Source organism: Rhinatrema bivittatum, chromosome 15, assembly GCF_901001135.1.
Source record: "Rhinatrema bivittatum chromosome 15, aRhiBiv1.1, whole genome shotgun sequence".
Taxonomy (NCBI): Eukaryota; Metazoa; Chordata; class Amphibia; order Gymnophiona; family Rhinatrematidae; genus Rhinatrema; species Rhinatrema bivittatum.
Genome location: NC_042629.1, coordinates 76855712 through 76881772, shown reverse-complemented (window position 1 = coordinate 76881772; position 26061 = coordinate 76855712). Strand labels below are relative to the sequence as shown.

At 52.2% G+C, this 26061-nt stretch overlaps 1 protein-coding gene across 1 annotated transcript in view; it reads left to right on the top strand.

The window, feature by feature from the left end:
- Positions 1-26061, top strand: part of SAMD11 (sterile alpha motif domain containing 11) — a 55194-nt gene that overhangs the window by 18726 nt on the left and 10407 nt on the right. Inside the window, exons 3-4 of the mRNA XM_029579230.1 lie at positions 10474-10652; positions 14765-14815. Coding sequence (XP_029435090.1) covers positions 10474-10652; positions 14765-14815 — 230 coding nt within the window. The remainder of the gene's footprint in view (positions 1-10473; positions 10653-14764; positions 14816-26061) is intronic.

Sequence of the window (26061 nt, the reverse complement as noted above, 5' to 3'; positions counted from 1 at the left end):
GCAAAACGATTACCAACATGGTTAAAAGGGGAGGTGAAAGAGGCTATTGTAGCCAAAAGTTCTTCATTCAAAAATTGGAAGAAGGATCCTACAGAAGAAAATAGGATAATGTATAAGCGCTGGCAAGTTAAATGTAAGACATTGATAAGACAGGCTAAGAGAGAATTTGAAAAGAAGTTGACCGTAGAGGCAAAAACTCACAGTAAAAACTTTTTAAAATATATCCGAAGCAGAAAGCCTGTGAGGGAGTCGGTTAGACCATTGGATGATCAACGGGTTAAAGAGGCACTTATAGAAGTTAAGACCATCGCAGAAAGATTAAAAAATTTCTTTGCTTTGGTGTTCACTGAAGAGGATGTTGGAGAGATACCCGTTCCGGAGAAGGTTTTCCTGGGTAATGATTCAGATCAACTGAACCAAATCACGGTGAACCTGGAAGATGTAATAGGATAGATTGACAAATTAAAGAGTAGTAAATCACCTGGACCGGATGGTATACACCCCAGGATTCTGAAAAAACTAAAAAATGAAATTTCAAACCTATTACTAAATATTTTTAACCTATCATTAAAATCACCCGATATACCTGAAGATTGGATAATGGCCAGTGTAACCCCAATATTTAAAAAGGGATCCAGGAAACTATAAACCAGTGAGCCTGACTTCAGTGCTGGGAATAATTGTGGAAACTATTATAAAGAATAAAATCACAAAACATTTAGGTAGACCTGGTTTGATGGAGAAATCCATGTTGGCTGTGTCCCAAGGGAAGTCTTGCCTCACAATTCTCTCATTTTTTTTGAAGGAGTTAATAAACATGTGGACTAAGGTGAACCGGTAGATGTAGTGGATTTGGATTTTCAGAAGGCGTTTGACAAAGTTCCTCATGAGAGGCTTCTAAGAAAACTAAAATGTCCTGGGATAGGAAGCGATGTCCTTTCGTGGATTACAAACTGGTTAAAAGACAAGAAACATAGAATAGGATTAAATGGTCAATTTTCTCAGTGGAAAAGGGTAAACAGTGGAGTGCCTCAAGGATCTGTATTCGGATCTGTACTTTTTAATATATTTAAAAATGATCTGGAAAGGAACACAAGTGAGGTGATCAAATTTGCGGATGACACAAAATTATTCAGAGTAGTTAAATCTCAAGCGAATTGTGATGAATTGCAAGAGGACCTTGCGAGACTGGAAGATTGGGCATCCAAATGGCAAATGAAATTTAATGTGGACAAGTGCAAGGTGATGCATATAGGGAAAAATAACCCTTGCTGTAGTTACACGATGTTAGGTTTCATATTAGGAGCTACCACCCAGGAAAAAGATCTAGGCATCATAGTGGATAATACATTGAAATCGTCGGCTCAGTGTGCTGCAGCAGTCAAAAAAGCAAACAATGTTAGGAATTATTAGGAAGGGAATGGTGAATAAAACGGAAAATGTCATAATGCCTCTGTATCGCTCCATGGTGAGACCCCACCTTGAATACTGTGTACAATTCTGGTCGCTGCATCTCAAAAAAGATATAATTGCGATGGAGAAGGTACAGAGAAGGGCGACCAAAATGATAAAGGGGATGGAACAGCTCCCCTATGAGGAAAGACTAAAGAGGTTAGGACTTTTCAGCTTGGAGAAGAGATGGCTGAGGGGGGATATGATAGAGGTCTTTAAGATCATGAAAGGACTTGAACAAGTTAATGTAAATCAGTTATTTACTCTCTCAGATAATAGAAGGACCAGGGGGCACTCCATGAAGTTAGCAAGTAGCTCATTTAAAACAAATTGAAGAAATTCTTTTTCACTCAGCGCATAGTTTAAACTCTGGAATTCATTGCCAGAGGATGTGGTTTCAGGAGTTAGTGTTACTGGGTTTAAAAAATGTTTGGATAAGTTCCTAGAGGTTAAATCCATAAACTGCTATTACAGTAATTTAATAAGCAATAGTAGCTTGTGATCTATCTAATGTTTGTGTACTTGCCAGGTACTTGTGGCCTGGATTGGCCGCTGTTGGAAACAGGATGCTGGGCTTGATGGACCCTTGGTCTGATCCAGTATGGCATTTCTTATGTTCTTATGAATAATTTGAGTGCATCAAGTTCACTATGAAATTGTGGCAAACTATATTCCATCTGAATTATGAAGGTGAACAACATCAAGGTCCAGCAAAGTATGTTTCAGGGAGATTCCCTGTCGCTATTCCTTAATCCTAGAGACATTAATGGACCATAGATAACATTGCATCTTATACTTGTAGATGATTTGAAATTTTACAGCTCCTGTGATTTTCACTTGATGGAACAACTCCAAGTAATGAAGAATTTCTTGTATGATATCTTGATGATATTTAGTTTGGACAAATGTTCTTAGGTGTTATTGCTAATAAGAAAATTAAGCAAAACTGAAAATATCTCTCTGAAGACTTGAGCAGGAAGGCAAAGATAAATATCTAGAAGAATAAGGTTCAGCAATCCAGCACAAGTTACTGAGAGAAAAGATCGGCAAAGAATACTGCAAGAGACTGAAACTGATATTGAAAAGTGCTTTAACAGCACGGAATAAGATTCAAGCTTTCAGTCAATTTGCAATCCCTGCACACTCCTACAATTTTGGAATTCTAGACTGGCCCCACAAACATTGCACAGAATTGAAAGTAAGAACAAAAAACTTCTCCATACCGACTAAGTAATTTATAAGAATCAGTCTATGTCGAGATTATACATTCCAAGAGCTGAAGGCAGTATGAGTCTTATAGAAATATAATACATATTATAAGCTTCCAAATATATTCAACAGCATCAATAAATCCAAATACTCAGGAAGCACTTAAGCCTGAAAGTGAACAGCCAAAATCAGACTTCGTCCTTAAGCTTGGACCTTCATTTTGATGAGTAGAGAATGAGTGAGAATCTATGAGCACACTTGGGGGGGAAAAAGCAACAGAATTTGAAACACAGGAAAAAATATTTAAAGAATCAGACCAGCAAAATAGGACAGACAATTGGCTAATGCGCAAATACAATGGGAAATACAGAGAGTTACTTCTGCAACCACAAGAAGAGAAAAAACTGACACAGGAATGGTTAAGAAGAAGGTGAACTGAAACCTAAAGATAAGAGATTACTAAGTGCAGCAGAAGACGGAGAACTGTGGAGAAGATGGTTCAAGAACAGCTACAAGGAGAAACAGAGACCTGGGAACGGCCTCACATCTTGTTATTGGGTGGAATAAGCTGATGTGGCTTGCATAGTCCTTTGGAAACTGTTAACGCTGCTAAGAGAACAGCACTGGGCTGCCGACCCGAAATAACTGTAGAGAATGAAGAAGCTGTGAGCAGCCTGGGCATTCCTGTTCTAAACAATACAGAGTTTGGGTCAAGGAAAGCAGAAATGGGGGTAAAGGAGAAGAGCACAAGAAGAGCACTGTTGATAGGAGCATCAGTACCAAGCGACTGTTCTGTGGCCTGTATGGAGAGAGAGAGAGAAGATCCTTAAGTTCCAAATGATGCAATCAGAGAGCAGAAAAATACAGATATCGTCCCAACTGGCCTGATTATAAAGAGCTTCCATGGTAGACCCCATACTCTCCAGAAGGAGGCGCTCTTTGGCACAGTGAGAATCTTCAGGGCATTAGCAGTACATTTGAGAGAGTGAGATCAGACTCAACATGCCCTGGCTTACGAGTGGGGTTTGCTCCTATCATGGTGTGCTGTACAATTCCTGGCCTGTGCGGGAGGTAAGGCCCACCGAGAGCATAAACGAGTTTCACGTCTGCACTCTGCCAAGGGCTGAAGGAGGCAAGCAGCTGGAGGTAGGACTGCCTTTCCAGGATTAGCTAATGAAGACCCGGGGGAGATCCACAGCTCAGGCTGAAACTGCCGCCCCCTCTTCTCCTGCGGGGGATCATCCCCACCCCCTTCTCTTGGAAAGTTTTGTGATGAGAATCTGGTTTTGGTTTTCTCTGCATATTTGTCAGTGGTGGAGCAGTAACTGCTCCCAGAACTTCCTTCCCAGGGGGGAGAGGTGACCTGCTCGTGAAGCATCAGCACTGTCCTCGGGGTGGCATTCAGGCCTCCTTCCTCTGTGCATTCCCAGCTGAGGGAAAGAGCCGAATGCACGGTCTCTGTTATCTAAAAAAAAAAAAAAAAACCCTCCAACGTTTCATTTCTAAAAACCTTTACCGAGCTCGAAAAGCTTCATCTATTATTCAGCTGCATCAGAAGGAAAACATCTGTTCTTCTAACAACTTTGCTTACCAAAGGTTTCTCTTGCCCCATTCTAGTTCCCATCTGTGGGCATCGGGAATAGTTAGGCGGGGGAAGATCTTGGGTGTGTACCCAGGGCCGGACTTTCAAAAGCATTTACACGCTTACAACTGGCTTTTGAAAATCGAATTGTCCATAGGCTTTATCCACATAAGTGCACATCGCACGGGTAAGTGGCTTTTGAAAATTGCTACGATAGTAGTTACATTTACAGGCATAAGTAAATCATTTCGAAAATCCCCCCCCCCCCCCCGAGTGGAGAGAGGTCCTCGTGCCTGCAACCTTGTAGAAGGAGGGAGGGTCCTGCTAGGTGCGTTTCACAGCTGCACTGGAGCTGCATGTGTGTGCGCCGTCTGCAAAGGGAAAGCACCATCGGTGCTGGATCTCGCAGCAGTTCTGCCTGGAAATTCTTTCCCGTTTCTGGAGCAGTGAGATGGGGAGGGGGGCGGTGGTGCTGATGCGCTGCAGGTGCTCCTGTCCCAGAGGAGGCAGCAGTGAGCCCTCAGCACTGGGGGTGTCCTCGATGTGGGGAAAGTTTCAGTCCTGAACATGGAGATGAGCAGAGCCAGCTGGGTCCATGGGGATGTTGGAGAATCAGGAAACACCGTAATGTCCTGGTGCTCTCATCCCAGTGAGCCCGTTCCCTACTGGGGCACTGCTGGAAATGAAATGAACAGAAGTTCAAGGGATGGTGAGAGAGACGTGCATCCGTGGCGTGGGTATCGCTCGGCTCTCCGCGGGCCCGCCTGCCCCTTCTGAGGTGTTCAGGTGAGAAAAGCCGATTGAGGCCAATAATCCAGCCCTGGGCTGCCCGGCTAACTTACTGCAGATGCTGAGCAGCTCGCACTCGCCGCCGCTGTGGCCAGAGTGCAATAGAATGGAAAGAGAAAGAGACACAAAAATGAACGTGGCCCGGCAGCTTTTCAGCGCTGGAGAACCAGTGAGACACTGACTTTAGAAGGAGCGTTTGTTTTCCGGACGTGGCTGTGGCCGCACAGTGAAAGAGGAAGCCGTTTCTTGCAGCTTGGCTGAATTATCCTTGTAAATGTCTGAATAGATTTGAAGGTGTGAGCGAGCTTTTTCCCTAGGATTCTCCTCAGTGCCAGCCTCGGGCCCCTCTCCTGTGTCGTGGGCCCAGCAGGAACCTCCTTGGTGGTTGGCATGTGAGGTGCGAGCTTAGCGCTGCCTTTCATTACTCTGTTACACGTCCTTACCTTTCATTTCCTCCTTTCATCTGTGCACTGTGTGCACTCTGGCGCTGTTTTCCAAAACCAGACTTTTCTTGCTATCATAAATGAAAATTCAAAGAAATAAAATAGAAAAAGAAATAAGACAAAACGTAACTGAATGAGCTGCTGCCGAGCCCAGCTGGATGTGGGCAGAGAGCCTTCCAAAAGCCCAAATTATTTTGATTCTTGTAACCACCAGGCACTGCCTGTCTATAAGGGACGGCTTTCTTGTCTGTGGCTTCCATGGCTAATTCTTTCAGCTTCTGCTGGTAGAGTCCGCAGCCTGCTTACCAAGCTGTATTTTAAAATATTTCTGTGAAGGAGCAGAGCAAGCCCAGGGAAGCAGATCTAACATCCCTGCAGCAGTCATTCTCCTGCCCGCAAGGGTCACACCTGCTTGACCCTTAGGATCTGCTGCTGGCCAATCTTTCTGCACCAGCTTTTCATTAGCAGGGTTCAGACGAGATTGGCTGTGTGTTCTGGGGCTCAGTGCTGGGCTCAATTAACCAGCCGCCAGGAATGGCCTCGGAGGAATCTCTCTCTCTCTCTCTCTGGCAGACTTCTAATATCAAATCAGGTTTTCTGCGATTTGGGCCTCAGTGTAGGGATTCCCGTGGAAAGCAACCATCACCTCACCCCTCCAGCCTCCCATGCTCTACGTAGCTCACAGTGAACTTCAGGCAATAAACCTCCAGGATATCAGTCCTGTACATTTATTTTCCCTGTTTACTGAAGCTTTATCTATTGTATATTATCTTCCGGGGCAAGAGAAAGAGCCAGAGGTGTGACGGGGCGGGGGAGATGAGAGAGAGAGAGCCAGAGGTGTGACGGGGTGGGGGAGATGAGAGAGAGAGCCAGAGGTGTGATGGGGTGGGAGAGATGAGAGAGAGAGAGCCAGAGGTGTGACGGGGTGGGGGAGATGAGAGAGAGAGCCAGAGGTGTGACGGGGGGGGGGAGATGAGAGAGAGAGCCAGAGAGAGAGCCAGAGGTGTGACGGGGTGGGGGAGATGAGAGAGAGAGAGAGCCAGAGGTGTGACGGGGTGGGGGAGATGAGAGAGAGAGCCAGAGAGAGAGCCAGAGGTGTGATGGGGTGGGGGAGATGAGAGAGAGAGAGAGCCAGAGGTGTGACGGGGTGGGGGAGATGAGAGAGAGCGAGAGGTGTGACGGGGTGGGGGAGATGAGAGAGAGCCAGAGGTGTGACGGGGTGGGGGAGATGAGAGAGAGCCAGAGGTGTGACGGGGTGGGGGAGATGAGAGAGAGAGAGAGCCAGAGGTGTGACGGGGTGGGGGAGATGAGAGAGAGAGAGAGAGCCAGAGGTGTGACGGGGTGGGGGAGATGAGAGAGAGAGAGAGAGCCAGAGGTGTGACGGGGGGGGGGGAGATGAGAGAGAGAGAGAGCCAGAGGTGTGACGGGGTGGGGGAGATGAGAGATAGAGAGAGAGAGCCAGAGGTGTGACGGGGTGGGGGGAGATGAGAGAGAGAGCCAGAGGTGTGTCAGGGTAGGAGAGATGAGTGATAAAGTCAATGTGGGGATAATGGAGGTGTGAGAGGGGTGTGCTGCTGAGGAAAAGAGAGCCAGATGGGAGACACAACCCAGCGAGGGGTCTTGGAGGGTGAGAGGAACACTGGAGGAGAGAGATGGGGACAGGAAGTGTTGGGGGCAGGGAGAACTGGAGGGTGTGCGATGAGGGAAAAGAAGTGATGAGATCCAGATGCAAGAGGATAGAGTGAAGTGATGGTGGTGTAAGGGAGAGATATGGAGGAAGAGAAGAGACAAGAAGGAGCATTAAAATGGAAAGATGTCAAGGAGGGGATGAAGACAGGAGAGAGAATAAAGTCAAATGGAAAGGAGAACCTGGAAAAGGAATGAGGAGAAGGTAAGAGAGACAGAGAGCCCAGCCAGATAACAGGAGCAGAAAGAAGCCTTCTAGTGATTGGAATATGTAAGTGCTCTGGCTCCTACAGCAAACTGGATTCTCTGCAGGCTGGGATGGCCTTTATTGGATCAATGTAAGGATTATCCATCAATGATACACATGAGCTACAGAGACCAGCACCCAGCTGTGAATAATGTATCCGACCCATGGGACCTCATGTGCAATATTTCTAGATAAGGTTTCAGAACAATGTTGTTGTGTGTTCTCTGTAAAGCATGTTTTAGTTATATGGAGAGAAGTGGTGGAGGGCTACGTTTTGTGAAGAACAGATCAGCCCAGTACAGGGGATCCCCTCCACTCTTCCAGTGTGGTTGGTGGCACAGGATGGCTCTCGGGGTGCATCTCCGGAGGAGACTGTGTGGGCCTCAGGTGATTACAGTTCTCTCAGCATCGTGATCCAGTGCATGAGCCACACCAGTTTATTTCACCTCTCTGTGCACAAACTTTCTGACATCAGCACGTCCCGAACACAAACCCTTATTTTTATTTGATTTTTTAATTTACATTCTTCCTTTCATGACTGCTCATCCACTTCAAAGCAAAGTACAATTAGGCACTGGAGATTTTCCCCTCTCCCCAGAGGGCTTGCAATCCGAGTTTGTATCTGAGGCAATGGAGGGGGACTTGCCCAAGGTACAAAGAGTATCAATTCAGTTTTACGGTTTCTCCTGCTCTACATTCACAACCGTTTCCTCCAGCCTCATCCCTCGGGCGCCGTCACAGCCCACAGACAGTCGGAGCCTGATCCCTCGGGCGCCGTCACAGCCCACAGACCGTCGGAGCCTGATCCCTCGGGCGCCGTCACAGCCCACAGACCGTCGGAGCCTGATCCCTCGGGCGCCGTCACAGCCCACAGACCGTCGGAGCCTGATCCCTCGGGCGCCGTCACAGCCCACAGACAGTCGGAGCCTGATCCCTCGGGCGCCGTCACAGCCCACAGACAGTCGGAGCCTGATCCCTCGGGCGCCGTCACAAGCCCACAGACCGTCGGAGCCTGATCCCTCGGGCGCCGTCACAGCCCACAGACCGTCGGAGCCTGATCCCTCGGGCGCCGTCACAGCCCACAGACCGTCGGAGCCTGATCCCTCGGGCGCCGTCACAGCCCACAGACCGTCGGAGCCTGATCCCTCGCGCGCCGTCACAGCCCACAGACCGTCGGAGCCTGATCCCTCGGGCGCCGTCACAGCCCACAGACAGTCGGAGCCTGATGCCTCGGGCGCCGTCACAGCCCACAGACCGTCGGAGCCTGATCCCTCGGGCGCCGTCACAGCCCACAGACCGTCGGAGCCTGATCCCTCTGGTGCCGTCACAGCCCACAGACAGTCGGAGCCTGATCCCTCGGGCGCCGTCACAGCCCACAGACAGTCGGAGCCTGATCCCTCGGGCGCCGTCACAGCCCACAGACAGTCGGAGCCTGATCCCTCTGGTGCCGTCACAGCCCACAGACAGTCGGAGCCTGATCCCTCGGGCGCCGTCACAGCCCACAGACAGTCGGAGCCTGATCCCTCGGGCGCCGTCACAGCCCACAGACAGTCGGAGCCTGATCCCTCGGGCGCCGTCACAGCCCACAGACAGTCGGAGCCTGATCCCTCGGGCGCCGTCACAGCCCACAGACAGTCGGAGCCTGATCCCTCGGGCGCCGTCACAGCCCACAGACCGTCGGAGCCTGATCCCTCGGGCGCCGTCACAGCCCACAGACCGTCGGAGCCTGATCCCTCGGGCGCCGTCACAGCCCACAGACAGTCGGAGCCTGATCCCTCGGGCGCCGTCACAGCCCACAGACAGTCGGAGCCTGATCCCTCGGGCGCCGTCACAGCCCACAGACAGTCGGAGCCTGATCCCTCGGGCGCCGTCACAGCCACAGACAGTCGGAGCCTGATCCCTCGGGGGCCGTCACAGCCCACAGACAGTCGGAGCCTGATCCCTCGGGGGCCGTCACAGCCCACAGACAGTCGGAGCCTGATCCCTCTGGTGCCGTCACAGCCCACAGACCGTCGGAGCCTGATCCCTCGGGCGCCGTCACAGCCCACAGACCGTCGGAGCCTGATCCCTCGGGCGCCGTCACAGCCCACAGACCGTCGGAGCCTGATCCCTCGGGCGCCGTCACAGCCCACAGACAGTCGGAGCCTGATCCCTCGGGCGCCGTCACAGCCCACAGACAGTCGGAGCCTGATCCCTCGGGCGCCGTCACAGCCCACAGACCGTCGGAGCCTGATCCCTCGGGCGCCGTCACAGCCCACAGACCGTCGGAGCCTGATCCCTCGGGCGCCGTCACAGCCCACAGACAGTCGGAGCCTGATCCCTCGGGCGCCGTCACACAGCCCACAGACAGTCGGAGCCTGATCCCTCGGGCGCCGTCACAGCCCACAGACAGTCGGAGCCTGATCCCTCGGGCGCCGTCACAGCCCACAGACAGTCGGAGCCTGATCCCTCGGGCGCCGTCACAGCCCACAGGCAGTCGGAGCCTGATCCCTCGGGCGCCGTCACAGCCCACAGGCAGTCGGAGCCTGATCCCTCGGGCGCCGTCCCAGCCTGTGCACGGTGTGGCCTGCTGTTGCTGACGTTTTAGCTGCACTGTGAGCTGTTTCTGCTGGCTTTCTAGGCTTTTTTTCTTCTGTCACACTATCCCTCTTATCAGGCATCATGAGTCCCCAGATGGTCACTGAGACTCCTAACTGCTCAGAAGTAACATAAATGATCATGAAATGATTTTAATGGTGCGATCGGTATCTGGAGCCAGGAGGAGAGGGGTAGGAGAGTAAGTCAGATGAGTCGCAGCTCCTTCTGTTTTGCTGGGAGCTTGTGTAGTAAATTCTGCTCTCCGGACCCTGTTGCCAGCAGTCCCGCTGGGCTTCCTTCTCCAGGGGGCTGCTTAATCTGTCACTGAAATGCATCGGCGCACAGGGCACCTTTAGTTGGGGTTTCCTGGCAGGCCTGCCTGTTCTCACATCTCCAGGGTGCCTGGACCGTCCTCTCCTGCAGACTGGAAGTGGCTGCATCGCCTTGCTGACTGCGGTTTTGTTTTTTTTTTTTATCTCCCCTGCCAGAATCGGGGTCGCCTGGCCGAGAAGAGGACAGTTCCCCTGCCCCCAACCAGGATCCCCAAGAAGGAGCCAGGCTTCATTTTCTCCCACAGCGAGGACAGCGAGGAAGGCGAGAAGACGCATGGCAAACGGCCAGAAGTGAGACTGGAAGAGGATCTGCACTTCAGTATCATGAAAAGAAGGTGAGTGACTGTGACCTCGCAGGCCGCCGCTGCCCGGGGGATTGGAGTCAGCCAGGGCTGCAGCAGATGTTTTTCTAGCGGAGGAAGTTAGAAGGAATGAGCTGAACTGTGTCCAAGTGATCCCAGATGTCAGGGCAGCAGAGGTGACCCCACTCCGAATTCTCTAGGAGGGCAAACTGGTTTCCCTGCAGCCTGGGGAGCCTGAGCCTCGTTTCTGGAAGGGAAGAAGGCTTATGCGTGAGTGCCTCGCACCTCTAGAAACGTTTGTGTTCAGTGCGCGATCCACACCAAAATGTCAGCGCGTGTCGGGCGTGCGAGGGGATCCTAGCAATGTGGGATGCACAGCAAGAGGAGGTTTATTTAAAAGCAGGTCATGATCTCAAAAAGCTCTGCGTGCTGTAACACATTATATTACTGCTTGCAGTGACTAAGCAGGCACAAAATATCAATAAACAATCACATTGAATGTATTACAAAAGAAAGCAGCAGGAAACCATACTGGGGAAGAGTAAGAGGTGAGCTGCAGGCTCGCAGGGCCTGCTTGTGAGCTTTGCCCACTCCACCCCTCTGGGACCTTGCATTAAGTGACCAGACCCGGGTGATGGATCCAGAGATAAAAGCCCAGTCCAGCCCAGTGCAGGGGGTTCCTTGGGTGTCGCAGCCAGTGAAAGCCGCACACTGGACATGCTGGGAGGCGGGAAGCAGCCAGTGAGGCCTTAAGTAGTAGGACACTGTGCTATGAGAGACAGCGTGCATCGGACAGACGGACAAACCGAGAAAATCTTCTCGTTAGCAATTCTGCTTCTCATACTGCAGAATTGCACTGCGAGCTTCTGTCATTAGGAGAAAATAAGATAAATATTTAATTGATTCTGAAAGCCCTAAAATGTAAAAGTGCTTTTATCTTCAATCTTTAATTACAGGAATATTCAGCCATGCATATAGGGAAATGGTGTCTAATGGTTAATAATAATTGTAATAAGCTTTACCAGCACCTTGAAGTGCAGCATTGCTTACCTCTTTATCTGAAGCCCAGGCAGGGCTGAATGCACCGAACGCCCATCCACTTCTCGTGCCCTGTGGCATGCAGTGGCCACTGGCTGAGAGGGGCCAGCACTGCACGAGATTACCAGTGAAATGCCAGCGCTGGCTATCCGGATTGCCCTTTTTGGACTGTGACTTCTGACCCATTTTCCTCCGAGCTTGCTGGACTATAAAACACGCGTGGGGAATATTTCAGGCTTGGGTAGATCTCAGTCCAGGAGTTATTCGTGTACTCACTCACGCTCACTCGCACGTGGCATTGTGGTTCCTGGTCTCAGGAGCTCAGCATTCAGTTCCGGTAAGGAGATGGGGCTACGGCTATGCCATGATGGTGGCTGCGGTGCCTCAAACAGAGGTCACGGGAGGGGCTGTCAGTAGGGTACGAGGCGAGGGGCGCACAGTCACCGATAGGCTTGAGCCACTGCTGGGAAAGCAGCATTTGGTTTCAATATCAAACTTTCCATACAAACTGTGCTCCATAGTGCTGCTCAGAAGGGATGTTTGGGGCTGCGTTGGTCCTGGGAAACGTTGGATTGTCTGTCACTGGTGAGCTCTTTTCTTGGTACCAAGAATTATTGCGCAGAGCTAGAGATGGGAGTGCAGTGGGCTGCCTGGGGGAGGGTGGGACCTGCTTAACCCGAGCGTGAGAGCTGGAATTACAAATGCGGCCCGCTCTCTCCATGTGACCTGTCGGATGAGGGGAGGGGTCACCCTGGGAATAGGAAGATGTTCTCCTCACTCTTGAAGGGGGCTGGCCCAAGGGTCAGGGTTCTCTTTGTCTCTGGGCCTGGGATCAGTAACTTCATCCCTCTCTCTTAAGCATGGGTGCTTTACTCTCCAGAGTAATCTTGGATGCGTGAGAGAATGCGAGGAGGAGAAGGTCTGTGTCATCGTCGCTCATTACTCTAGAAGACCAGCTCTGACCATTCTTGGGTTTATTTAACACTTCCTAGATGCTTTTCCTTTTTTCCATTTTTTGAAATTTACAATCCCTTAAAATGATCCTAACTCTGATATAGGCAGGACTTCAGGATCTGATAACTCTGAGGTAGACAGAAAAGAACCAGGATTGCCTGTTTGGCTTCTGTGGTTTAACAGGTTCGGATCAGCATCGCATAAGAATGAAAATGTGCTCGGTTTTAAGCTCCGAACATGAGCCTCGGCTCTCTTAAGCCTGGCAGCTTGGTGTAGAGGTGGAGAAGCTCTTTGTGCTTTATGACTAAAGACAAATCCACTCTTCTAAGTGCTAGAGTGAGTCCCCACTCAGGGCAGGACGATTCTGGCTACAGAGATAGAGGAGCGCGTGCAGCCATGGCCTTCCAGAGCTAAGAAAGTAGGCGGGCGGGCTTGAGGAGGACTCCAAGACTGGGAGCTTCACCCGCACAGATTGGAAAGATGTTGGAAAGGCAGCAGGGCATGGCCCTAAGGGAAGCGGGAGAGGACCTCCCCTAGGCCAGGGATGCTGAACTCCAGTCCTCCAGGCCAGGTTTCAGGATCTCCACAAGGACTATGCATGAGAGAGCTCTGCATGCTCTGCCTCCGCTGGATGCAGATCTCTCTCGTGCGTGCTCACTGTGCATATCCTGAAACCCGGGCCTGTTTGCGGCCAGCCCTGCCCTAGGCTCTGCATATGAAGGTGAAGTCTGTGTCCACCCTCCGTCTGCATGGGGCTGGGAACCAGGGAAGCAGGAGCAGGGCTTTCACGGCAGCAGTGCTGCCCTGGAGCAGGCCCACGGGGTGTGAGAGAGACGGAGGGAGGGGGTGCGAGAGCTGAAGAAATGGAGAACCTGACAAACAAAGGACTTGTGACTGCAGAGAGCCGGGCATGTGAAATGGGATTAGTAAAACAGGATCATTCATAATTTATCCGTGTGCTGGAGGCCCCGTGGAGGCCGCGCAGAGCAGAGGGGCTCAGCTTCGCTCCCTCCAGTGGTTTTGCCTCTGTATAAGAGACCCTCACAGCGCAGCCGTCCCCTGTACACTGCTTGTGCACTCCTGCTGCCGGTCACTTCCAGCACACAAAAGTAACACAAGATTTCTGCTGTTATGTATCGCGTTGTCCATGTTCACAAATCTGCTCAGTGATTACCAGGAAAGTGGTAAATAAAAACTTTGAAATAAAATGCAGAATCCTTGATACCCCCCACTTCCAGGAGAGCAAGACATCCCTGTTCCTTCCCCGAGCCAGCTGGACATCCCTAATGCCCCCCCTCCCAACGTCCAGCAGTGTCTCCCTGACCCCCCAACAATCTCACTGATCCCCATCCATCCCCCCCACAGCAATATCTCCCTGACCCCCATCCATCCCCCCAGCAATATCTCCCTGACCCCCCATCTCCAGCAGAGACCTTCTGCCATGCCTGCTATATAACTGGCTGTTTGATTTGTATTATTTTGAATTGTTGGTAGACAGATTGATCCAAATATTGACCCTTTGTTCAGATATAGGGAAAATGATGTATCTTAATTATCTGTAGAGCTTTGCTGACAGTTGTAAAAGAAACTTTGGACTGATCTCACTTTTCTGGTGCTGAGCTGGGCAGTTTCTCTTTCCTTCTGAATCCTGGCATATGACTTGGGCAGTACATGGCCTGGCTAGGGACCTTTGCTTTCAGAGGTTATTAAAAGAACAAAAATTATTCTTGCCTGGAAATGAGGAGTCCTTTTTTTCCACTGATTTCTCCCATTGTTGTTCCTGTTGCCACAAACACTGATAAATTCCTGTGTAAAGTACAATAAACACTGGGAACGAGGGTCCTTAGATGTGGGAGCAATAGCTCGCGCGGCCCGGAATGGTGTATCGGGTTGCCGAAGGTTAGTGGAAGGTCAGCTGCTTCCAGGACTGGCAGATTGCAACACAAGGATTTGTTAGATGTAAAATACTGTCAGTGTGCTAAGTAAGCCACAGGAGAACGAGCCCCAGCCGACTGAAATCGGGTCACCCAGAGGTTGGTGGCAGCAGTGGGATTGCAACCCATTCTTAGGCTTTTATAACTGCAGTGCTGAGGGCCATGGGCGGAGGTGGATATTGGTGTGCGATATTCAGGACTTTCTTTCTTTGTCAACAGGATCCGGGCACACTGGGACCTAAACATCTCATTCCGAGAGACCTCTTGCAGGTATGACGCTGGACTTTGTCCTTCTTGCTTGTTACTGTAAGACTTACTATGCAGATGTAACTTACTTCCCATAATGTTTACTTGTCTGTGAAATTCAGCAGTGTGTGAAGTGGCCAAAGATTGCTGGATGTCTCCAATATTTATTTATTTATTATTTATTTAGAAACTTTTATATACCGGTATTTGTGGGGACATCATACCGGTTCACATAGTAACTGAAAGATTGTAACAGGGGAGACGATGCCATTCACACAGCTCCCCTGCCAACGCTGAATGCACTGAAAGCTCATCCACTCCATGCTTTCCAAGCACATTCAGACCTCTTTGGATGAATTCAATTTAATGTCGTCCTTTCTTACTTAAAATTAGTTCCTTAACGAAATAAAAAGAAAACAAAATCCCGTTAGTAAACTTGTAATGGTTTTGGCGCTGAAATGAGCGACCGGACATGCGAGGCTATGGGCGCGTCTCCATGCAAACGCCGTGCCAATCAGGCCCTGGCTATTACTTCCCAGCGCAGAGAGGTGCACTCGCTTATCTCATGTTTTGTCTTTTTTAAACTCTGCTATCAGAGGTTCAGTGGATGTTTTGCACTGGGCCTTAGTGAAGCTTTTCAGAGTTGATCTTGTGCCGGCCTCTCCTGCTCCCGCCATCCAGCAGTCCTTTATCTTCCTTTAAAGGGTCTCAGCTTTCAGACCAGACGCCGTGACTTGTTCTAGCCTTGTCACCCTAGTGCTCCATGGAGCAGGAGCAGGGCTATAGGCCTGGGAATAAGAATTGGAGCAGCCGCTGGGTACTGGCTGAAGCTGTGCGTACACAATCCAGCACAGCTTCCCGTGGGACTCCACCACTTGTGACCTGCTCGCTCGCTCTCTCCAGCCACCAAGCACACAGCAGAACTGTCCTGTCTTTTCAGCTCCCTAAGCATTCTGGGATCAACACCAGAACAGCACTAGGAATCTCCAAAAACCAAAGAATTGAGGTTTCATAGAAATCACTTGTTAATTCATGAAATTAAAGCGTGTATGTGCTGCTTTCTGCTTCCTCTCTCGGGGTGCAACCCGGTCTTGTGTGTGCGACTGAGCCAGGCCTTTCCGTGCACGGAGGAGGTGCATTCCAGGGCTGGAGTTGCCACTTACACATGCATGAGGAGTTGTGACTCTATGTGCGTGAGTGTCTGCATGCATTGCGGCTTTTCACAGCAAGTCTGCATGAACAATGTACTCACAGGCTTTACCGCTAGTGACCCCTCCCATGTATGTAAGAAGTGCACTACAATTACTACAAAATGCTGCTGCGAGACTCTTACTAGGAAGAAGAAAACTTGATCACATCACCCCTTCGCTAATAGCACCAATACAATCCAGAATTCATTACAAACTATTAACTCTAATCTTTAATGTCATCAACAACATTAACCCAACTGACGCTTCAACCGTATACGCCGAAGAGAGCACTAAGATCACAAAATAAAGGGCTGCTAATGGTTCCCACAACACGCAACGCACACCTAACGCAAACAAGAGAGCGAATGTTTTCCATAGCAGGCCCCAAGCTGTGAAACTCCCTTCCAGAGTCACTCCGCCAGATAACAAACGTGAAGTGAAAACATGCCTCTTTAGAAAAGCTTGTGACTTGACGTAAAATACCAGCATGCTGAATAACTTCAACGTCGGTACCAGAGATATTAATAGTATGATGAGCGGCAGTGTCGGGCTTCTCCCTGCGGGCGCCCATAGTATAATGAGCGGCAGTGTCAGGCTTCTCCCCGTGGGCGCCCCTGGTATAATGAGCGGCAGTGTCGGGCTTCTCCCCGCGGACGCCCCATGGTATAATGAGCGGCATTGTCGGGCTTCTCCCCGCAGGCGCCCATAGTATAATGAGCGGCAGTGTCGGGCTTCTCCCTGCAGACGCCCCATGGTATAATGAGCGGCATTGTCAGGCTTCTCCCCGCGGGCGCCCATAGTATAATGAGCGGCAGTGTCGGGCTTCTCCCTGCAGACGCCCCATGGTATAATGAGCGGCATTGTCGGGCTTCTCCCTGCGGGCACCCATAGTATAATGAGCGGCATTGTCGGGCTTCTCCCCGCGGGCGCCCATAGTATAATGAGCGGCAGTGTCGGGCTTCTCCCTGCAGACGCCCCATGGTATAATGAGCGGCAGTGTCGGGCTTCTCCCCGTGGGCGCCCCTGGTATAATGAGCGGCAGTGTCGGGCTTCTCCCTGCAGACGCCCCATGGTATAATGAGCGGCAGTGTCGGGCTTCTCCCCGCGGACGCCCCTGGTATAATGAGCGGCAGTGTCGGGCTTCTCCCCGCGGACGCCCCTGGTATAATGAGCGGCAGTGTCGGTCTTCTCCCTGCGGACGCCCCATGGTATGAGTGGCAGTGTCGGGCTTCTCCCTGCGGGGCGCCCATAGTATAATGAGCGGCAGTGTCGGGCTTCTCCCCGCGGACGCCCCATGGTATAATGAGCGGCAGTGTCGGGCTTCTCCCCGCGGACGCCCCATGGGTCTCCCATGGTATAATGAGCAGCAGTGTCAGGCTTCTCCCCGTGGATGCCCACGGTATAATGAGCGGCAGTGTCGGGCTTCTCCCCGTGGGCGCCCCTGGTATAATGAGCGGCAGTGTCGGGCTTCTCCCCGCGGACGCCCCTGGTATAATGAGCGGCAGTGTCGGGCTTCTCCCCGCGGACGCCCCTGGTATAATGAGCGGCAGTGTCGGTCTTCTCCCTGCGGACGCCCCATGGTATGAGTGGCAGTGTCGGGCTTCTCCCTGCGGGCACCCCATAGTATAATGAGCGGCAGTGTCGGGCTTCTCCCTGTGGACGCCCCATGGTATAATGAGCGGCATTGTTGGGCTTCTCCCTGCGGGCACCCATAGTATAATGAGCGGCAGTGTCGGGCTTCTCCCTGCGGACGCCCCATGGTATAATGAGCGGCAGTGTTGGGCTTCTCCCTGCGGGCACCCATAGTATAATGAGCGGCAGTGTCGGGCTTCTCCCCGTGGACGCCCCATGGTATAATGAGCGGCAGTGTCGGGCTTCTCCCCGTGGACGCCCCATGGTATAATGAGCGGCATTGTTGGGCTTCTCCCCGCGGACGCCCCTGGTATAATGAGCGGCAGTGTCGGGCTTCTCCCCGTGGACGCCCACGGTATAATGAGCGGCAGTGTCGGGCTTCTCCCCGTGGGCGCCCCTGGTATAATGAGCGGCAGTGTCGGGCTTCTCCCCGTGGACGCCCACGGTATAATGAGCGGCAGTGTCGGGCTTCTCCCCGCGGACGCCCCTGGTATAATGAGCGGCAGTGTCGGGCTTCTCCCTGCGGACGCCCCTGGTATAATGAGCGGCAGTGTCGGTCTTCTCCCTGTGGACGCCCCATGGTATAATGAGCGGCAGTGTCGGGCTTCTCCCCGTGGACGCCCACGGTATAATGAGCGGCAGTGTCGGGCTTCTCCCCGTGGGCGCCCTTGGTATAATGAGCGGCATTGTTGGGCTTCTCCCCGCGGACGCCCCTGGTATAATGAGCGGCAGTGTCGGGCTTCTCCCCGTGGACGCCCACGGTATAATGAGCGGCAGTGTCGGGCTTCTCCCCGCGGACGCCCCTGGTATAATGAGCGGCAGTGTCGGGCTTCTCCCCGCGGACGCCCCTGGTATAATGAGCGGCAGTGTCGGTCTTCTCCCTGCGGACGCCCCATGGTATGAGTGGCAGTGTCGGGCTTCTCCCTGCGGGCACCCATAGTATAATGAGCGGCAGTGTCGGGCTTCTCCCTGCGGACGCCCCATGGTATAATGAGCGGCATTGTCGGGCTTCTCCCGGCGGACGCCCCATGGTATAATGAGCGGCAGTGTCGGGCTTCTCCCCGCGGACGCCCCATGGGTCTCCCATGGTATAATGAGCAGCAGTGTCAGGCTTCTCCCCGTGGACGCCCACGGTATAATGAGCGGCAGTGTCGGGCTTCTCCCCGTGGGCGCCCACGGTATAATGAGCGGCAGTGTCGGGCTTCTCCCCGTGGGCGCCCACGGTATAATGAGCGGCAGTGTCGGGCTTCTCCCCGTGGGCGCCCACGGGGTTCCAGGGCAATCCTTTCGGGTTGCCCACTCAACGCCCGACTATGCACCCCTTTGAGGAGTGTCCCTCGTTTTCTGTTCCCGGACAAGGGATGGCACTGCTCTGACTGGCACCAGACTCGAGAATAGCGCTCTCCCTTGGGCGCTCTGAGACGTAGCAGGTCTATCCATGAGGAAGCCTGTCCAGTGTTGCTCTCGAGGGACCCTCCAGGTTTGGAATCTGCTGGACTCAGTGAGCATCCTCCTTTAGGATTGCCTGCGGATCCTCCTCTATGAGGAGAGTTTTCAGTCTGTCAGCTGGGCGATCGTGCCTTTCACCCTATTGCCATGTCCATGGCTGTGGGAGCTGAGTGCCCCGCATCAGAGGCACTGCCCTTTGCTCGGATCATCCCATCTGCGGACAGAGGAGTCCTGGGTCATGCAATGTTGTCCATTGCTGGACCACGTGCTCTCCCCTGGGGTAATCGCTCTGTTTCCGCTGTCTCAAGAAGACTAAATGCTCCAGCTCAGTGGGTTACTCCCTGCTAGTTTCGGCAGTGAGTTGTTTGCTTGGGGTTGATAGACAACCGGGCAACTTGTGCTTGCCCCGGCAGTCCTCCGGTCTGCCTCCTTGTGTTCTTCGCTCCTTCCGACTGGATTGTCGAGGGGAAGTGTGGTATATCTCTGTATACCCGCAGGGAAGGATACACCACGTTTTCCCACTTATTTTTGCCATTCTCTGGCCAATACTGCCTTAGTTTTTTCTCCTTCTCTAGGTACCTTCCTGTTCCCCTTGCTATCCTGTGACAGGATAGATGAACCCGTTCTGACAGGTGCTCTTGAGTGAGCTTCAGGCCTATCTCATCTCCCTGCTCGGGAGGTTTTGGGGATTCTCTCTCATCCCCTGAAACCCTTGATGCTGTCCTGCACAGTCAGCTACATCTGACGTTTCGACACGCAGTGTCTGTCCCAGGCCCTGCCGTGGTTTGCTGCTTGTTCTTTCAGGCACATCGTGGGTCTCTTCTGTCCAGTCGACCTACCTGCCATACCTGGGCACTCTTCTCCAGACCTTTGGCTGTCAGTGGTAGACAGTCTCTTCTGGAGGGCTCTTGGACCCCAGTTTGTCAGTTGCTTTTTTTTCCACACCGAAGGAAACTGTGCGATTTTCGTCCTAGAGTCTCTCTTGTTTACATCTCTGGGTCCTTGCTGCATCCAGAAGGATTTAGATCCACTGTTTTGTCAGAAACCCTGCTTGTACTGTCTTCCATGATGCGCAGTTGCTTCTGTTTGCACTCGCATCACTCCACTGCCTCAGGCATCTCTGCTATGCATGGGGACTTGTGTCTCAGTCTTTTTCTTGGCTTCCTTTGAAGAACCCAACTCTTCTCCAGCCTGGTGGGTGGGCTGCCTCGCAGGCAAAGGATGGAGATAGTGCTCCAGCACTGTCCTGCTCGGACAGTCTGTAGCTAGGGATTCACCCATGTGTGAGGACTACCATCCTGCTTGTCCTAGGAGAAAGCAGAGTTGCTTACCTGTAACAGGTGTTCCCCAAGGACAGCAGGATGTTAGTTCTGAGGAAACCCATGCACCTCCCCTGTGAGTTGGTTTCTCCATGTATGAGCTATATCATGGACTGCGGGACTGCCTATGGGGCGGGGTAATGACTACAGTTGCACATGCTCAGTAGAGCATGTTTAAGAGTTCTAGAATATTTGAGATCAAAGTTCCATGCTGGGCTCTGTCCAATGACATCACCCATGTGTGAGGACTAACATCCTGCTGTCCTCTGAGAACACCTGTTACAGGTAAGCAACTCTACTTTTTCTTTTGTTGCACTGCATACAGAGTCTCTAGCTTGTTGCGGTTTCCAGTTCAGTTTTTGTCTGAATGTTTCTAGTAATCTGTTCTTTTTGTTAGTATGGTTTTACTGCTACTGATTTTATATTTCTTGATTTGTTTTATAAGGATGGGTGATGTTTCTCTTTTTCCTTTGTTGCACTGCATACAGACTCTGGCTTGTTGCGGTTTCCAATTCAGTTTTTTCTGCATGCTTCTAGTTATGCGTTTTGGTCTCTTTTATTCTTTGTTAGGTGAGGGTCAGCACATGTGATTCAGGTGAGGTTTTCTGCTGGGGTGTAGTTTCTGGGTAGGGCTCTAAAGCAGCCTGGCTTGGTCCGTTTTCCTAATAGGAGGTGCATTGGTGCTTAAGGCCTGGTGTTGCCCTTTCTTAGGTAAGCTGGTTACTGTTTCGAGTGCTGGAAGTTGGTGAGGTTCTGGTATGGGAGGATTACTGTTTATGCAATTTCTGTTCTGACAGACTACTTATCTTTCTCTTGGGACTTTCTTAACAATAAAAGTAACACTGGGGCTTGATTTTTTTATTTCTGCTATGAATTGTAATGAGCAGTGTGTCACATGTGAGTGATGGGAAAAAGGTTGAGAAGCGCTGCACTAGAGTGATGTATGCTAATAAGTCTTGTGATCCTTTTCTTCACCCATCCTTGTGTCTCTCCAGCCCTCACTACCTTCCCTTTAGCACCTTCATCCCTTCCTTGTGCTTCTCTGTTTATCCCCCTTACCTGCTTCCTTCTCTCCCTTCTTCCGTGTTCTTGCATTATTACTTCTGCCTAGCTCTGCCCTGGGTGGGTGGTAAGGTAGGACCTACAAAGCCATGAGCCATTTAAGTAGCTTTTGCTTGCTGCTGGGCACTGATTAGCTGCCCTTTGATGTCCCCGAGCTGGCAGATCCCTCCTAGCCGTCTCAGCTGCTGAATCAGGGCCCCTGGAGTTGCCTGCTCTGCTGACGCAGGCTGCGACCTTTCCTGACCAGCAGAGGTGAGCGTGCCCCTGGCTGCACTGGGCACAGGAGGAGGGAGGTGAAATGTGATAGTGGCATGCAGTGAAAGCTTTACATAAGCTTGTTAATTCCGGGCTTTGCAGGGAAGCTAGGAAGGATCTGCTCCAGCAAAGCTTTCCTGGAGGGTCCAGTGGCTCTGCCAGCACTCCTGAAAGGAAGCACATGAATTTGGACCGCCCCCTCCGAGCGGGGCGGGCATTCACCCGTGCACACACTGGGCCCAGCTGCTCTTGTGCACGCAGACACATTTAGACCGATCTATTTCAGCTTTTGTCTCACGCACTTTTTTCATTTCTCTGTGATTAATTCCTCACATACTACAGCGCTGCTTCCAGCTGACCCACTTCCTGGAGAGAGATGTTCGGCCACTTCTGTTTTGATAAGCAGGGTGCCCTTGAGCGAGAGGAGTGAATCAGGGTGAGGGTCCTGCATGGCTGTAGTAGCTCTGATCCCCAATTTAATTTCCTCTTCTGATGTAGCGTCGATCCAGGAGTTGAGGCGCCAGCTACTAGAGTGGCAGATCTCTTGGGGAGGGTCAACTCCCCGGCTCTCCACCCTCTGGGGTGGCCGTTCTGGCAGAATCAAGTCCGTCCCATATCCTTCTAGGATCTACCCTGTTGATAAGGCACCCTCCCCCAGCATCCCACATCTGCACCCAGGAAGGGTGCAGATGTGGGATGCTGGGGGAGGGTGCCTTCCACATATGGGAGGGGGAGTCTTCTCCAAACATGCGTGAGCAGGGTTTCCATATTCAAAACTATGAAGGAGGGGTGAGACGACTGAAAGGGCATCCCAGCAGTGCCCTCTGTGAGGCTGACCCTCAGCCACACAGTCAGCCTGGCTCCTGCAGACAGGAAGAGGCAGGAGTACTAAACCCTGACTGCACTGTGAAGCCAGCTCTGGCTGCTTGACTCCCTGTGGCCCCTGGGCCCTAATTTGTCACCTTCTGGGAATGCGAGTGTTTTCTGGTTTTGCACATTGAATTTCCTTGGGAAAGGGCAGAGAGCTGGAGTGATTTTATGGTAACTGTATTGATCGGGGAAATTCAATATAATCCCTGCAAGTGCTGAGTGCTTGTTAAGAGGTGGAGAGCTGGCAAACGGTCTTAGATATTTATTGTTGGCTTTCCCGTCTGTCCATCTGTCTATCTGTATCTTTCCTTCAGGAGGGAGGGCCTTACTTCCCTCGGGAGAGTGGAGCTGCTTGAACCTTGGGTTAATTGATTAGGAAGCTCGCTCCTTCTGAGACCTCATCAGAGCAGGCAGTCAGTACGTCTGTCTTTCTCTCACTGTCAGCTGTGTGGCTCTACATCCAGACGTCCGAGATGAAGGGAATATGTGTTTTAAACTCCTGCTGCTGTGACCGCTTCCCTCCAGCACAGATCAATGGAGCAGCAAGGCTGAGAGTCCCCACTTCATGTGAGCTAGGTCCTAGGTCTCTGCAGGGATGATTTTATGGGATAGAATTAAGCGTTTGCTGGTCCATTTTCAATCACTGGCCCAATTTCCTTCTTGGATGTCCCTAGGTGAGGGGAGTTACTCCTCAGACGCCCTGGGATCAGGGTAGAGCCCCCCCCATGATGCAATACAGGCAGTAGGTGGCTCCTTTCTCTGGACAGAAGGTCACAGCACTGCTGGGCCTAATGGGAAAATCCAGCTCTGGATATGCACTGCAAGCCTGTACCGCACTGCGTGGGGGGATTATCTGAGAGTGTGGGATTAACAGAACTGCTGATGCCAGACACAGGCAGCAGGTCTCATCCCCACACTAATCCCTTTATGCTTATTTCATGGGGAGGGATCTGACTCGCTAGGACTGCCTGTGGAAGTAGGTGGCAAGCTATAGTTGAAGACCCTCAGGCCGATCTAATGAAGCGGCGCAGAAAACGGATGCTCAGTGTTGAGTGCTCGCTTTCCTAACGCGCGCCCAGCCACCTCTCCTGGGCACGCGATCGAACATTTAAGAGGGGTCGCGGTAAAAAGGAGGCGCCAGGGACAAATGTGCGATCCTGGCACTTCCTCGGCAGCGGGCGCCCAGGAGAGGTGGCAGTCAGCGGAAAACAGACGCTCAGTCTTACCAGCGTCCCTCTTCCTAACCTGACCCCCGGCGCGGTTTTATTATTCTCCCAGAGGCCCATGCAATAATCTGGGCGCTAAGAAAACACATTTTTAACACTCAGATGAAACGCAAACGTGCATTTCCAATAAAATGTGCTTTGGAAACAGGTCCAATGCACGGTTAGGGTTAGCGGAGGGGGAGGCGTCCCTGACAGACCATAAGTGATGGCAGCCGGCTTAACTTAGCTGGATAAAGACAGATTTGTGGGGCTATCTGGCAGCGGGAAGAAGCTGCAGATAAGTCAGCTCTTATCCGACTATCTTGCAAGGTGACTCTGCTACTTAGCCAGATAGCTGGATGCATCAGTACTTATATTTGGACATTTTAAAACTTTTGTTCTCCTTTTTTAGGGGTTTTTAAGTGTCAGTGCTCTGGTGAGATGCATTGCCTCTGCTTCAGGGAGTATTACTTAACGGTCTCATTTGCAGAGATTTCCATGCACAGGTTCTAGGCTGTGCTCCCTTTCGGAAATGCACATTTTCTGCCTGCAGAACTCCTCCTTGCTCCATCGGCAGTAAGGTTTGCACAGAGAAAATGCATATGGTAGGCAGCAAAGTGCGTTCTGCATCGGCCTGCCCATGCATTAGTACCCGGTTAGCCCTACCACAGAGGGATTGCACTCGGTGTCTTCCTAAGCAGGAAGCGTGAGGTTCTGCTAAATCCTGCACTGTTATTTCATACAGGGCCAGAGACTGGGAGAGGACTGGACAGGGCAGCTAAGGATAACTTCCTTTCTAGTTACTGCCTTTGCTAATTAGCAGGGTTCTCAACCATCCTGAGATGATTAAGATAATTAGGTATCAGCTTCCCGAGGCAGTGTCACAAGCTGAGAACTAATGCAGAGCAGGTTAGGGCTGGCATGGAACACGACTCCTACATTTTCTTTAATAATGAGGGGCACTTACAGGTCCAGCATGGCGCCTACCCAGGGTCCCCTCCCCATCGCTGATGATTAAATCTCCTACTAACACGTAGCACGTGTGACAGATCTCAGCAGCTCACACTCCCTACATAGGCACAATATTGTACCTTCGACTGGCAGTGGGCAGGGCATGGGGTGTCCGCATGGGTTCTGGCTGGCAGTGAGCAGGGCATGGGGTGTCCGCACGGGTTCTGGCTGGCAGTGAGCAGGGCATGGGGTGTCCGCACGGGTTCTGGCTGGCAGTGGGCAGTGAATGGGGTGTCTGCACGGGTTCCGGCTGGCAGTGGGCAGTGAATGGGGTGTCTGCACGGGTTCTGGCTGGCAGTGGGCAGTGAATGGGGTGTCCGCACGGGTTCTGGCTGGCAGTGAGCAGGGCATGGGGTGTCCGCACGGGTTCTGGCTGGCAGTGGGCAGTGAATGGGGTGTCTGCACGGGTTCCGGCTGGCAGTGGGCAGGGCATGGGGTGTCCGCATGGGTTCCGGCTGGCAGTGGGCAGTGAATGGGGTGTCTGCACGGGTTCCGGCTGGCAGTGAGCAGGGCATGGGGTGTCCGCACGGGTTCTGGCTGGCAGTGGGCAGTGAATGGGGTGTCTGCACGGGTTCCGGCTGGCAGTGGGCAGGGCATGGGGTGTCCGCATGGGTTCTGGCTGGCAGTGGGCAGTGAATGGGGTGTCCGCACGGGTTCTGGCTGGCAGTGGGCAGGGCATGGGGTGTCCGCATGGGTTCTGGCTGGCAGTGGGCAGGGCATGGGGTGTCCGCATGGGTTCTGGCTGGCAGTGAGCAGTGAATGGGGTGTCCGCACGGGTTCCAGCTGGCAGTGGGCAGGGCATGGGGTGTCCGCATGGGTTCTGGCTGGCAGTGAGCAGTGAATGGGGTGTCCGCACGGGTTCTGGCTGGCAGTGGGCAGGGCATGGGGTGTCCGCATGGGTTCTGGCTGGCAGTGAGCAGGGCATGGGGTGTCCGCATGGGTTCTGGCTGGCAGTGAGCAGGGCATGGGGTGTCCGCACGGGTTCTGGCTGGCAGTGGGCGGAGCACGAGGTGTCTGTGCAGGAAGTTCCGGCAGCTCTACATTCCAGGGCAGCTCCCAGTTGAGGAGGTGGCAGAGGAGGGAGGGGATGACCTGTATCGGAAGACTAGGTTATGTTCTCTGCTCGTTGCACTATACCTGCACAGCCCCACCCCATCCACACTGATCTCCCGGTGCTCCTTCCTTACAAAAGACGAGGTTATGTTCCCTGCTCGTTGCACTAATCCTGCACAGCCCTACCCAATCCACGCTGATCTCCCGGTGCTCCTTCCTTACAA